Below are 14,631 nucleotides of genomic sequence, written 5' to 3'. Positions count from 1 at the left end.
ACTCCGTGTCCAATTGGATTCATCCCGAGTTTTCTGCCACCGTCGCTCTAGACGCCTGCCCTGCCGCTTCATCATTCGCAGCTCCTCAGTGAACCAAGGAGCCGCTCCAAGTCTGCGACGTGGCAGAGGTCGCTCTGGAGCAATCTCATCCACTGCCCTGGTCATTTCCCCATTCCAGAGGACTGGAATGACTGGCCAAACTTGTCTCGCGAGTCCATCCCTTGCTCCCACCAACAATATGTTCCATTTTTGTGTCAGTGGGAGAGGAGGGGCACTGTTTGCTCACCCAATGTCTGCCCACCCCAGACTCCTGAGGCTGCATCTGTATTCAGCAGTCATTGACAAGGCATTTCCTCCTTCAACTTCCTAGGGGAATCTTCATTACTGCAGCCTTACAGATGGAGAATCAAAGCTGGCAGCAAAGGGAGGCACACACTGCTCACCTCCACCAGGGTTTGAGTCTCACCATCAGAAGCTCCTCTGTTGGGCACCACTTACCTTCTAGGCCAGGAATCCCATTTTCCTGCAGCCAGTGGTCAAGGGACTGTGTGGCACTCCAGTGGCTGGGCTTGCGAGAACACTCACCGACGATGAGGGCTGCCACATGGATGCGGCTGGACTCAAACCACTGAAGGAGAAGAGGAAAAGAGATCAAACACAACCCCACCCTTCATTGCTAGCACATTCCCCCTTCAGTCAAAGGCCCTGTTTGCTGCTATCGGTGAGACCCTCTCTCCACTGAAGACCCACTCCATGTGGTACACACCTGAGCTTTTCCCCAAGCACCACTTCCAGAATGGTGTTCTCATCCTGCCTGGGGAACAGGGAGTGACATGATCCCACCACCATGCGCGAAGCACATGGGCCACCAGCCCAAGCACAAAGAGTGTAGGACAAATTGTGAGTTGCTGCTTCTGGGGAAAAGTGGTCCACCTGTGTCTCTCTAGGTCAGAAACACACCTGGCACAAGCCACCTTCAACTGTCTGGGAAGGGTGGCCAGGGAAGAGACACACATAGTATCTTGAAGCAGCTGCCCGGCTCTATTTGTCCAGGCACAGCCAGGAAGCCACAGCACCCCCTACATGAGCTGAAAGAGTTCCAGGCATTTGCTCTTCCAGGCAATCAGAAACCCAATGCCAGAGTCAAGCCAATTTATTTATTCAGCGCCATCGATTTACCTTGGGCTTTAAGTGAACTTCCTGTCTGAAAGGGCTTACAGTCTAAAAGTCGACAGAGGAGACAGCATGAGAGGAGGGAGGAGAGGAGGATGAAGGCAAAGCAGCCATGACCATTTCAGTGCCAGGCAGGCACACTGTGAAACAGCGGAACCAAGAGCAAAGGTAGCTTCTCCCTGCCATCCCCACACTCACCTGGCTGAGGCCAAACTGATCCAGCTTGTCTGAAGGGACACCGTAGTTTCCAACAAGGGGGTATGTCAGCACCAAGATCTGGGATTTGTAGGAGGGGTCTGTCAGTGCTTCAGGATAACCCACCATGCCTGTCTGGAAGACTGCAGCCCCAGGGAAAAGCAGAAACCAGATCAGCCCCATGTGGTCCTGGCATGCTGGAGATCATTCTGACTTGACAGACAAGCCCAGGACACCCACACCCTCTATCCCACTCCAAGAGCATGCTCAGCACTGGGGTGGTTGTTTCCTTGCCCCCATGAGTCTCAGTGGGAGGCAGCTAAAACAAAGAAATGTAGTTTGAGATCTCCACACTTGCCACACAATTTGCAATATCTTTATTTTTTAATTTTTTATATTTGTATTTAATAAAACAACCCCCCCCCCCAAAAAAGTCTCATAGGGGGGCAGCAAGGCAGTGAAGGAAATTCAAAGTTGCATCAGCACATCTCTCCCTGAGGCCAGGTTGGGCTGAATGTCTGACAATCATTGAGACAACACTGGAAGATGAATACCTCCTGCTACCCCTCACCCAGGGGGTTCACCTAGACCAGCCCCCCATTTCCAGGCAATTGCACAAGCCACATGGCAATCACACAGCCAAGTGCCCTGCCTTACAGCTCTCTCCATCTGCAACTGAAGAGCACTCTGGCTCCATACTTTCCAACCATTTCAGGTGACCACCAACAAGACCTCCACGTATCAGGTGCTGCTCCTGCTACCAGGACCCTAAAGCTCCCAGCAAGGAAGCAAGCTGAGGGGCTACCAACTGCAGTGGTCTCATCTCCCTTAACTCTGCTGCTAGGGGGGCCATGCCCACCCACAGCCCCGCCAGTCTCCCCCACAGCAATCTGCTTCTCACACAACGTCTTCTGGAACAGGCTCCACACCCTTCCGTTTTTCCAGGCATGCCATGAACTCACAGGAGACCATCCCTGAAGACAGCATAGCTGTCTCACTCAGAGCCTAGCACCAGCTGCAAGACTGGACTGGTGCACATAAGAGCCCAGGGAAGTCTGTGACTGCCCAGGCAACTTTGCACAGGGCAGGGCTCTTGCAGCTTTTGGTGGAAATGCCCCCCCAGGAAAGGGCCATGTCTTCCTTGAGGGCAAGTCCCACCTCTACCTCCCACCTCCCTGAGCAACACAATTCAGGAGTGAGTATGTAAGCACAAGTGCCAACAGATCCACCAGGATGCAGCTAGCCTGGTTACTTAAGCCAGCTCCGGAGACATATGGTCAAAAGGACTGGGTAACATCAGCCCCTAATAGGCAAACCAGGACTTGGGGTCTGTGGCAGACAAGACCTGCCCAGAAGCTGAGGATTCAGCCTTGGCAGCCAAAGAGGATGCCCAAAGGACCTGTGGCATCTCAAGGGGCAGGCGGGGGCTTAACTTGGCAGGTCTTTGAAAGACACCACAGCCCTCTGCGGGGACTGCCGAGTGTGGCTGCAATGCCAGCCTGCTATGCCATCGGAGGGCTCTGCTACAGGAGAGCAGGGCTGAAGGCACACTGACAGGCTCAGCTGTGTGGGGAAGGCAGTCGGCACATGCTCAGAGGCACTCTCGGCTGGCAGCACTTCACACGCTACAGGAGTGCTGAATCTGCAATCCTAGCCACACTTACCTGGGAGTAAGCCCTATTGACACTAATGTGACTTACTTCTGAGTAGACTTGCCTAGGATTGGACTCTGAGCCGCCAGTGCCAGGCTGAGTGCGGCCGGGGGGCTTCATGGCGCCCACTGGAGAATCCTCCTCTTGCTCCTGCCGCCGCCCCCCTCCCCGAGGATCTCCCCTTCCCCGGCAGGCAGGCAGGCACTCACCCACTTCCCCGGCGGCGGCCCCCGCGGCGCCAAAGGGGCGCCCGCGCAGCACGGTCCCATCCTCCAGCACCAGGCTGCCCATCGCCGGACCGGAGCTCGCTGCACGTGCGAGCGGGGGACTGCGGAGCTGCTGAGCAGCGCCGGAGGAAGAGGAGGAGGAGCCCAGCCGCGCGAGGAAGTGACCCACCGAGGGCGGGCCTGGAGAGGACCCTCCTCCGGTCGGAGCGGCGGAGGCGGAGGATCCGCTGCACAAGAGCGCCTGCAGAAGCTCCCCGCGCCGCAGCGAGCAGAGCTGTGCCTGGAGACGCCCACAATGCCTGGAGAGCGCTCGCGGTGGTCGTAGCTGCAAGCGAGGGGGTGCGGGTGTGTGCCAGCCAGGAGCCCGCAAAGGTGGTGGAAGGTGCACCCCCCGGGCTCCTCCTGAGGCGGCGGGGCGAAGCACCACCCCGCCCCCATCGCAGTAGTGGAAATGGAAGAGGCGCAGAAGAGAGCGACCGAGATGATGACTGGTGGGGCACCCCGTAGGAGGAAAGGCTGCAGCTGTGGGGCTATTCAGTCTAGAAAAGAGGCCCCTGACGGGGGACATGATTGAGGCACAAAAGTATGCATGGGGTGGATGGAGGGAGGTTCTTCTCCCCCTCGCTCAAGTATTGGCAACCTTCAGTCTCGAAAGACTATGGTATCGCGCTCTGAAAGGTGGTTCTGGCACAGCGTCTAGTGTGGCTGAAAAGACCAATCCAGGAGTGACAATCCCTTCCGCACCGGGAGCAAGTGCAGTCTGTCCCTGGTCTGTCTCCCTGGCTATGGGCCTTCCTTCTTTGCCTCTTAGCCTCAGACTGTTGGCAAAGTGTCTCTTCAAACTGGGAAAGGCCATGCTGCACAGCCTGCCTCCAAGCGGGCCGCTCAGAGGCCAGGGTTTCCCACTTGTTGAGGTCCATCCCTAAGGCCTTCAGATCCCTCTTGCAGATGTCCTTGTATCGCAGCTGTGGTCTACCTGTAGGGCGCTTTCCTTGCACGAGTTCTCCATAGAGGAGATCCTTTGGGATCCGGCCATCATCCATTCTCACGACATGACCGAGCCAACGCAGGCGTCTCTGTTTCAGCAGTGCATACATGCTAGGGATTCCAGCACGTTCCAGGACTGTGTTGTTTGGAACTTTGTCCTGCCAGGTGATGCCGAGGATGCGTCGGAGGCAGCGCATGTGGAAAGCGCTCAGTTTCCTCTCCTGTTGTGAGCGAAGAGTCCATGACTCGCTGCAGTACAGAAGTGTACTCAGGACGCAAGCTCTGTAGACCTGGATCTTGGTATGTTCCGTCAGCTTCTTGTTGGACCAGACTCTCTTTGGACCTCGCTCAAGGGACATCCACTAACATTGAGTGTCGGAAGAGTTAGGACAGACAAAAGAAAGTAATTCTTTACCCAGTGTGCAATTAGTCTGTGGGACTCCTTGGCACAGGATGTGGCGATGGCTGACCTAGATGCCTTTCTGAGGGAATTGGACAGATTTCTGGAGGAAAAGTCCTGTACAGGTTACAAGCTATGATAGTTATGTGCAACCACCTGATTCTGTGGTAGGCTACCTCAGAATGCCAGGTGCAAAGGAGTGACAACAGGGTGCAGGTATCTTGTTATCTTGTGTGCTCCCTGAGCCATCTGGTGGGCCACTGTGAGATACAGGAGGCTGGACTAGATGGGTCTTTGGCCTGATCCAGTGGGGCTATTCTTATGTTCCCTGCATACCACATACTACTTTCTTCCCCTCACAGTGCACTTGAACACACTGGCTCTTCCTTTTTTCTCATGGGGTAACAATACTGCTCTTGCTGCTTTCTCTCTCCATTCCAGAATTTTGTAAAGAAGTGCAGAGGAGTGAAGGGGTGGGCTAGAGCAGAGACTCTGTAGTTCACATTCTCCTTGGCCAGCTCCACACTTGCATCTGTTCCTGTCCTTTGCCTTGGGAGAGGAAAAGAGCAGCAGAAGGTGCAATGGCACTGCTGCAGGGTAAGCTGGGGAAAGGGGCTGCTTGTCCAAAATGCCAGATTTAGCCATGCTAAACAGGCTACAGTTTAGCTTCACAATCCTCAGGGGCCTAAAAATTTTATGTGTACTGAAAATTTTATACACGCACACACCTCTTTTAAACAGCCTGTAGAGCAAATTTTGGTGTAATTTTTTTTAACAGGGGGCCTTCAAGCTTTATATAACTTAGGGCCTCACTAAGTCTAAATCCATGCTGCCTGTCCAGCATCTGAGCCAGGCTCTGCACCACACATGTCTAGCAGTTTAGTTATGGCCACGCCTAGGCTACATCACCTAGCAAAGAAGACTGTCCTGTTCCTGGAAAACAGGATGCCTGGGGAAAAGCCTACCTGGATGGCATACCAACAGAACCAAGGCCTCAGGTGTTATGTATGCCCACATGGTATCTGCCTTGGCTATCAGCCACTGGCATACACACAGGCAAGGTAACTTGCATTTAATAAGATATTGACTGATTAGAGCAGCCATTTTCAATCACTGTGCTGCAAGTGGTCCACAGGTGTGCAGTGGGAGTTGGGGGGGTCATTTATTAGTAGGGCCATTGGGGGATGTCAGCCACCCTACCAACACCATGGGGTGCCTTGTCACTTATCAAAATACTGGTGGTGTGCCTTGACCATTTTAGTGCCTTGTCAGTGTGCCCTGAGTTGAAAAAGGTTGACAATCACTGGACTGGAGCATCACATACTGCCTATAGTGTTGGAATAGAAGTGCAGTGCTGCCTGCAAGACTCTGGAGGGCAGTATATTGTCCACATGCCTGAGCCCCTTATCCTCTGTGATTCCAAGGACACACCTCCCATGGTTATGTCACCTGAGCCTCTGCATGTAAGATCTTCTGTTGTGTTGAATCTGGCATGTATTCAGCAACCGCATTACCACCCTAAGTTTTGACTGACCCTTTTGGCCTCTTTTATCTCTTAATCCCTGTGGCCTTGAGCTTTGGATGGGAACAAGCTAATGTCTCTCAGACTTGCCCCTTAGTGGTTCTGAGTAAGGAAGGAATAGCACTTAGAGCTTAGTTCCTAGAGGTGTGCATTTTCTAGAGTCTCTTCACAATGTGCTTTGCCTATAACCCCTTCACGCTTGCTGCTTGCCTCTGCCTTCCCTTGCAGCCTAATCCTATCCTCAACATATGCTACCATATTTCCACATATGCTGGTGCAATGACAGTTCCAGTGCTGTAGAAAGCCAACTGTTAATTGATATGCCATAGCCACTGGTGCCAGAAAAAATGCCACACTGACAGCTCAGACATTACTCAGATGCCAACACAACTTTGTCAATGGAGAGGCCAAAACAAGGAGGAGATTGGGAGGGACAAGGAGTCAATGTATACCATATCCTAAACCACTTTTAGATGCCAATACTGGAAAAATAGTATGCCAACAGCACAGCTGGCAGCAGTAGGAATAACCCCACAGGAAACAATGGGGAACGGAACAACTTCGGAAAATTGTATCTCCTGCCATCCCCACCCCACCCGCTTTCCTGCAACAGGGCATAGGGTACACACCACATTTGGCAGCACATCATGTGACACTCACCCCAGTACTTAAGCCCTTGACAGGGAGGCTTCAGCTCAGATAATCAGATACATGGCAAAGGGCTGTACATCTCTGGTCTCTCAAAAGGGAACTCTGGTGACGGCCACGTGGCGCCCAAATGGAGCCGGGAGCCCTTTGCTCACACAATCTCGTCTTCCACAACATGAATGGCAAAACAGTTTAATTCTTATCTGCTCAGACTTCTTGCATTCTGCCCCAGGAGAATGCAACTCCACAGACACCTGTGGAACCTCCACCTCACCACCTCAAAAAGGAAAGCAAGCACAATGCATCCCACAGGTAAGCAGAGGGGGGAGAAGGAATGCTAAGCTGCAGTGTACTGATGCTGTATCTCTTTCACATGCCTCTACACCCCCCCATTCTGACCCTCCAGAATTATCAAATGTGTCTCTATCAGCTGTGTTGCTAAACCTTCGCTTCCTCATGCAACAGTGAAGAGCTGGGAGTGTTTGCTCCCTACCCATTACTACTGCTGGCCAAGCACTCATCACAGTCTCTCGTTTTTTCAGGACTGTACCATTAGAACATAAGAACTGCCCTGCTGGATCATGCTATAGGTCCATCTAGTCCAGCTTCCTGTATCTCACAGTGGCCCACCAAATGCCCCAGGGAGCACACCAGATAACCTCATTCTGGTGCCCTCCCTTGCATCTGGCATTCTGACATAGCCCATTTCTAAAATCAGGAGGTTGCACATACACATCACGTCTTGTAACCTGTAATGGATTTTTCCTCCAGAAACTTGTCAAATATGCTTTTAAAGGCATCTAGGCCAGATGCCATCACCACATCCTATGGCAAGGAGTTCCACAGACCAACCACATGCTGAGTAAAGAAATATTTTCTTTTGTCTGTCTCTTTTGTCTAACTCTCCCAACACTCAGTTTTAGTGGATGTCCCCTGGTTCTGGTATGAGATTGAAAAGAACATCTCTCTATCTACTCTATCCTTCCTGTGCATAATTTTGTAAATCTGTCACAAACAGCTCAGAACCCATTAGCCTATATGTGAAGTTTTGCTTTTTTGCCCCAATGTGCATGACTTTACACTTACTTACATTGAAATGCATCTACCATTTTGCTGCCCAATCTGCCAGTTTAGAGAGATCCTTCTGGAGTGCCTCACAATCACTTCTGGTCTTCACCACTTGGAAAAGTTTGGTGTCATCTGCAAACTTAGCCACCTCACTGCTCAATCCTGTCTCCAGGTCATTTATGAAGAGGTTGAAGAGCACCGGTCCCGGGACAGATCCTTGGGGACCGGCGCTCTTCAAAATTGCCCATTGACACCTACTCTCTGTTTCCTGGTCCTTAACCAGTTCTCAATCCGTGAGAGGTTCTGCCCTCTAATTCCCTGACTGTGGAGTTTTCTCAGCAGCCTTTGGTGAGGGGCCGTGTCAAAACTTCTCGACCTTCTGAAAGTCCAGATATATAATATCCACGGGTTCTCCCTCATTCACTTGCCTATTGACCTTTTCAAAGAATTCTAAAAGGTTCATGAGGCAAGACTTACCCTTACAGAAGTCAAACTGATTCTCCCTCAGCAAAGCTTGTCGCAGGGGGTTGAACAATAGACCTTGGGTGTACAGGTTGGTCTCTTTATTCACAAATAAAGAGATTCTGCAGATTCTGAACGCATGGGGTTGGCCCAACCTGCACCCTCTGGAGGCTGCTCACTGCTGCCCCAGGCAGCCTTCTGAAGGCATAAAAATGTCACTACCAGTCCCCCGTCGTCATCCCCCCAGAAAACAAAGTGATGTTCCAAGGCTGCCTGAAGGCCTCAGAACACCCTCTAGTCGTGTTTGGAAAGTTTGAATGCCAGGCCTGCAGATTTAATTATCCATGGGTTTCAGTATCCACAGAGCTTCCAGACACAGAAACTTCATAGATGCCACAGCCACCACTGTATGTGTTTTTAATGGGTGAGATGAGGGAGTGGAACCCTGGGTTCAATTTTCCTTAGCAGTTCTTTCGCTCCTTTGCTGTTGATGCCACTGTGACTCCTGGAGGGAAGAGGGGTACTGTTGCATACTTCTGTCATGTTGTGTGCTGTCCTTAAGACACCTCAACCAGGAGATGTCCATTTATTCATTTCTCGTAGCGGAAGAGAGGGTGTCCCCCAGCACTCGCTGTTTATTAGCCCTGGCCCCTGCCTCCACCACCTGCTCAGTTCACCCTAGCAGTGCTTCTCTGGCTACCACGACATCAGACCAATTACACACAATGCCTCATAGATGGCATTGCCTTCAAGGAGATGTTACACAACCATCAGGATGTTGCTCCATGGATAACACACTACTGGTTTTTTCATGGCTGCTGGAGTGTTAATGGGAAAGGCTGCAGCAGCACTGCCAGGACACACTTGGTCTTTGGCCCTTGTGCTGGTGTTGGCAGGATGGACTTAGGGTATGATGGATGTTGCACTGACATCTGTCTTACAGCAGTATAGAGTTCGACTAGGATTGGCTGTGTCTTAATCACATGTGCTTTGCTGTCTCTCACCTTAAGCTACATTTTAGTTACAGTCATATTTTCTTCTGGTTCAGCTTTAACCACTGAGTTATAACAAGAAGCTGACTTTCATCCAGAGCCCCCTCTGTGCCTCCACACTTACCTCATCTTCTTCTCAGACTGCCTGCTTCTTTAAGTGAATCCTGCCTTTAGACCTACTCTAGGCTTCTTGCCAACCCTCTACCTGGATTCTTGTCTGGCTGCTTTGAAGTCTTCTTGACAGATGGAGACTGACTATACTGTATTCTGTCTCTTCCTCCCTTCTCAGGCACAGATCAAATGGCAGTTCAAGTGGTCTCGCCTCCAGTTGTCTCTTGTTCTCATCTTGAATCAAGGCAGGGTGGGAACCAAGGGGGGGGGGAGGTCAAGATCAGAGAGAATCTGCATGTCACCACCTGTTACAAGATGAAACTCTGGAGCATTGGGGAGGGGGGCGGGAAACAACTGCCTTGCTCTTGGAAAAAAGCCATTCCCCCTTTGGCTGTACCAGGAATGCAACCTAGGAGCCTCCTTCAAGCTTCCACGTCTGCCCCAGGGGCAGGGTGAGGCTCCTTCTGCTCCTCCTCCTGCTTTGGGGCTCCTAGATCAAAAAAAGGCCTTGGCTAGGAAAGGAGGGCTTCCAGGTGGACTGTCAACATGCAGTATCTCCTCTTCCTTAGCACCTGGAAAAGAAAAGTGACTCCTGGAAGCCTCAGGCCTGCTCCTTCCAGCTCCAGAAGAATCCATGTACTTCAGTTCCTCTGCTGAAAGGCTCCAAGTATTCTCTAAAGCAAGAGTCTCTGTTCACATCCCACCACAGACTGATTGAGTTGTGCTTGCTTTATTACACGCTCAATACACAATCCAAAGAGGAGAAATGGATCTGCACAACCTGACTGTGCTCTGGTCATGCACACACATGTATGTAGGCACATCTCTGTGGTCAACACCTACTCTGTGCCAGCAAACACCATCTGGAACTCTGGTGTCCACTTTGGAGTTGTCTGGTCCAAGGCTGACTGCCCAGGAAAGCGGGAGGTCCACCAGGAGGACAAAGGGAGGCAAGAGAACAAACTGCACCAGCTGGGTGAGCCAAGGTTGGAGAGGCAACTAAGAGCTCTTAGCTTTGTGCCTCTGGGTGAACCAGAACAGTATGGAGAGAGCAGCAGTGACAGCTCCTAAAGTCCCATAGAACGGCAGGTAAGGGAAGGTGCCCTGCAAGGCAAAGACAAGTGAGAAGACTCATGCCATTCCCCTAACACGTCGCCCCGCAAATGTCTCTGCTGCTCAGCTTCCTGACTATTGCTAGGGGTCAACCAGATGCCTCCAGGAGTCTCCTGGGGAGGCTCCATATTGCCCAATGCCCAGCTCTAGCAGTTGCAGGCAGCCTTCCCGCCCTGGAATGCTGAAGCTCTGGTTGTCACAGTTACAGGGAGCCTGAAAGGAGGACAGGGTTCCTCCCACACAACAATGGGAATACTGTTGCAGCGCAACTAAGAAGGTCTAAGTCTTCTAACTAAGTCTTCCACCCTCCAGTGCACAAACTCCCAAGGGCAGAGAAACCCTCAGTGGTTCCTTCCACCCACTCCAGTTAAGTAGCAAATGTGCCCCCCACTCTGTGTGTATCCCCACCAGGAAGCACAATAACCTCCAAGCTTGCTCACCTGACGCAGACACTTGTAGCCATGGTATGGATCTACACAGAGGCACTGGGGCAAGCCTGGCCCATCAGGAATGCAGAGCGAGTTCTCTGGGCACACCAATGCTGTGGAGAAAGAACAGAGAAGGACTTTCCAGGGCTCTCCACAAACCGGAGCAAAACCAGCACTCTGGTGGCAGAACATGTTTTGTAATGTTGTAAAGGCCATTCTGGAAGCACATGAACAGTGCACTTGCTAATTCAGCAGGGGTAGATGGAATGAGGTGGAGGTTTGGGGAGGGGATGGCACCTGGTGCAAGTGACTTGCTGTGCCGGATACTATCCCCTTTGGAGCCAGCTTAAACAATTCTAAGGAGACTTACTGGCAATCAAGGGGCTTACAGAGGAGTAAGGAAAATATTTTTCTTTACCCCTCCTGATCAGCCCCCCCCCATCATAGCAAGCAGCACAACCTGTTTTGACGTGGTATATGCTATAGCAGAGAAAAGATAGGATTGGGCTATGAGACTTACACTGGACAAGACTTTTTACAGTTTGCTGAGAACTTTTTTCATCTTTTTTTTCACTTTACAGTTGGGAGGAAGGGATTCAGATCAAGGGGCAGAGTTAAGAAACCCTATGTCATGGCCCCATCTGGATTTCCCCAGCTGTTCTTAGAAAGAAAAAAAGATAGGCTGCACAAGTGCAGTAAATGTTTCTGCTAGTTTGACCCAAAAGGTCACAAGCTGTACCTCTCCTCTGACTACAGCTTGTTTCATGTCTATACTCCTTTATTTAATTGCCTCCTTTATTTCCAGCCCCAGAGGTACTTTGCTAACCCCCAAGAGCTAAACTCTAGCTAACACTCTGTGCTTTTGCAAGGAGATGCTGGTGCACCTCTCAGATCACACCAAGCACTCTGATGGCTTGTGCCCTTGGTGTGTGCACACATTTCCTGGTGCTTTACTTCACTTTGCCTTCTACAACTTCACTTGCACAGTTCATGTTCATTTGAGGAAGAAAACTTCCTGGTGGATAATGTCCCATGGGACAGGCCTGTCTCTTGCTCTCTCTCTCTACTGCCCTCGATTGGCACCCAAAACCAATACTGCCTATGGCAATTCCATCACTGTGCCCTAAACAAGCATATGTTATTAAAGGGCTTCACAGAGATGTGAGGAGTACAGAAAGGACAGCTCCACTAAGGAAGATTCCAGCCACTGCCCAACTTCAAGGCATTCCAAAATGCAATGTATGGTGTTTTTAGCCAATGACTAAATGTGCATCAATTAGTCATTAGCCAATGACTAATCAGTGCATCAATGCACTGGTGCATGACTAGAAATGGCTGTGTAAGTCCATGGTCATGCATCACTTTTTTCTCTCACACTGTCCCGCTGATGCTGCATTGTAGAGTTTGCCTCTTGCTGTATACTACGGAACTACAGCAGTCTGTGTTAAGGGCAAGGATAGCTCCCCAATGTGATGGTACCCCCCTCCACAAAAAAATGTCCTTGCCCCCATCAGGCTACCCCAGAGCCCCAGCATGCAAGCCTTTACCCACTACCCCATACCAAGTGCTTCTGATCCATTGCAGGGGTTCCTTGGGCCCCGACAGATCCGGTTGCTCTCTTGGATAGTGATGTTGCTCCACACATGGCTTCCTCCAGGGCACTCCAGTTCTTCTGGCAAAACTCTGAGATCAGATGCAAGTTCCATCAAAGTCAGGCAAGAAGCCACAACTGGCTTTTTCCCCCCACTCACCAACAATCCAGAACCCATGTGCCAGCTGCTTGGGCAAAAGGGACTGGCCTACACTGCTCATGAGGCATCTAGACCTCTTCCACCCAGGAAGTAGCACCAGCCACTAGTCCAAGCCCGCCGCATTCATGCCACACTCTCAGAGTGGGCATGCATCATGCACATGGGCATATCCAGGACCTGCAGGAACAGCCATTACTACATCCTGTCTTGGTACTCACAGTGTCTCCAGCTGGCTGAATCCTTGAAAGGCATTCTCAGGGAGATGCTTCAGGGGATTGTCGGTCAGATCTCTGTATTAAGGAAAGGAGATGATGGCAACAGCACACCAGCCTTGCTTCCCTACCCAAGGTCCGCACACAATGCTTGGTGAGATTGTGTGTTACCCAGCACTGGCTGTGACTGGGCTGCCCAACTCAGGTGAAAGGATGCCCATTTCAGCCTGAGAAGCAACAGCCTAGACCTAGAGGGAAACTCTCTCAGTCACCACCATAAGCACTGGAACAAGGGTAGAACTTGCTCTTGGTGCTTAATCACAACCCTGAATGCCTGGATACAAACCCAGATTCTAGCCCTGTCTGAGGAAGGAGGATACTAGATGCCTTCAGGCCAAGCCAACCACTCTTTCTTCAAGCACCCAGCCTGAACCAAGGAGCAGCTGGGCAGAGATGGCTCTCACAGCCAGCCCAAACATCAGGCCAGCAGACTCACACAACGAAAGCCGTGCTGGCCTCTGGGAAGTCAAGGCAAAGCCGATGCAGTGAGCAGTTCCCCAAATCCAGCCTAGGGAGGGAAGAGGAACAACAGCATCAGCCTGCCAGCCACCCTCCCCCCCTTCTCACATCCCACTCTTTTTCTGGGAAGCATATTTGTGCTATTGGGGGGGGGAGGGAGAAGAGCACACACAGTTTCCTGGTCAAGCCTCAGCAAGATGCTCACACCAGGAACTTGCAGTGGGTGCTTGGGTGCCTCCCACGATAGTGGTGCTTTTCGAAGGACTCTGGTGGGGAGGCTCTGCCTCACCTGCCTCCCCACGCACCTGGTGCTGTGCTGTGCCACCTACCCCCCTTCACCAGGCAATGGCAACGCGCCCACGGCCGGCAGCGGCCCGGCCCGCAAGCACGGGAAGCGCCGTGGAGCCCGAGAGCGGCCAGGGATTCTCCGCAGGTGCAGTCGGCCCTCGGCACAGACTCACCCGGCCACGGCGACTGGCCCCCGCGCACCCTCCGCGTCCAAGCAGCAGCGGCCCTGCAGGAGGGCGTCCGGCCGGGAGGCGCACAGGATGGCCACGGCCGAGCCCGCGCGCACCGAGCCCGCGCAGCAGCTGTCGCCGCACACGCGGAAAGAGAGAGCCGGAAACTGGGGGCCCCCGGAGGCGGCGGCAGCGACTACGGAGCACAGCAGCAACCCCAGGCCGGGTGCGGCCATGATGCTGCCTGCTGGCGGGGGCGGAGCAGCTCCGCCTGCGGAACCCAAGGCGCGGTGCTACGCTCTGATATTCCTACCCACGGGGTAGACGCCGCTGGCCTCCCCAAGTAAGGGCCACTCATGGCGGTTCACAAACTGCAGGAGCACAAAAACTTCTTCAGAGAGACTGGCAGCCCAAGCCTAGGCATGCCTACTCAGAAGTAAGTCCCATTACAGTCAAAGGGGCTTACTCCCAGGAAAGTGTGGGTAGGATTGGGCTGGAAAGCCGCACAGCGACCAGGCAGCAGATCTTAAAAGCGATAAAATGCAGCAAAAAATGACCCCAAAGCATAGCCATTTTCAACCACTGGTGTGCCGTGGCAATCTGGGAGAGGGTCATTTATTGGTAGGGCCATTGGGGGATGTGAGCCTTGCATTGGCAGCACAATAGGCCTTGTCAATTGTCAAAAAACTGGTGGTGTGCCTTGACCATTTTAG

At 52.2% G+C, this 14,631-nt stretch overlaps 2 protein-coding genes and 1 long non-coding RNA gene across 3 annotated transcripts in view; 1 reads left to right on the top strand and 2 right to left on the bottom strand.

The window, feature by feature from the left end:
• Positions 1–3,353, bottom strand: part of CAD (carbamoyl-phosphate synthetase 2, aspartate transcarbamylase, and dihydroorotase) — a 34,848-nt gene extending 31,495 nt beyond the window's left edge. The window contains exons 1-3 of the mRNA XM_066626788.1: positions 3,230–3,353; positions 1,372–1,511; positions 499–628 (exon numbers count right to left, since the gene is read on the bottom strand). Of these exons, the coding sequence (XP_066482885.1) occupies positions 499–628; positions 1,372–1,511; positions 3,230–3,311 (352 nt within the window). The 5' untranslated portion in view covers positions 3,312–3,353. The remainder of the gene's footprint in view (positions 1–498; positions 629–1,371; positions 1,512–3,229) is intronic.
• A 103-nt stretch (positions 3,354–3,456) lies between these two features.
• LOC136636771 (uncharacterized) lies at positions 3,457–10,175 on the top strand. Its single transcript, XR_010793546.1, has 3 exons — positions 3,457–3,738; positions 9,616–9,682; positions 10,007–10,175. It is a non-coding gene; the product is annotated as an uncharacterized lncRNA (long non-coding RNA).
• On the bottom strand, positions 10,146–14,163 carry ATRAID (all-trans retinoic acid induced differentiation factor). Its single transcript, XM_066612030.1, has 6 exons — positions 13,922–14,163; positions 13,438–13,509; positions 12,948–13,019; positions 12,540–12,661; positions 10,991–11,091; positions 10,146–10,541 (listed from the first exon to the last, which is right to left on the bottom strand). Exons 1-6 carry the CDS (start codon positions 14,152–14,154, stop codon positions 10,437–10,439), a joined length of 705 nt encoding a protein of 234 aa, XP_066468127.1. The 5' UTR covers positions 14,155–14,163; the 3' UTR covers positions 10,146–10,436.
• Positions 14,164–14,631: the final 468 nt, after the last annotated feature.

This window comes from Tiliqua scincoides, chromosome 1, assembly GCF_035046505.1.
Source record: "Tiliqua scincoides isolate rTilSci1 chromosome 1, rTilSci1.hap2, whole genome shotgun sequence".
Classification (NCBI taxonomy): Eukaryota; Metazoa; Chordata; class Lepidosauria; order Squamata; family Scincidae; genus Tiliqua; species Tiliqua scincoides.
The sequence above is the reverse complement of the archived record's forward strand: the minus strand, read 5'-3'. Positions and strand labels throughout refer to the sequence as shown.

Excerpts from the sequence above, each read along its gene's own strand:
- ATRAID (XM_066612030.1), bottom strand. The coding sequence starts at position 14,154 with ATGGCCGCACCCGGCCTGGGGTTGCTGCTGTGCTCCGTAGTCGCTGCC. Across the intron at positions 13,020-13,437 it reads GCCAGCACGGCTTTCGTTGT|AGATCTGACCGACAATCCCC; the intron begins GTGAGTCTGCTG and ends TCCTTAATACAG. Across the intron at positions 10,542-10,990 it reads GCTACAAGTGTCTGCGTCAG|GGCACCTTCCCTTACCTGCC; the intron begins GTGAGCAAGCTT and ends TTTGCCTTGCAG.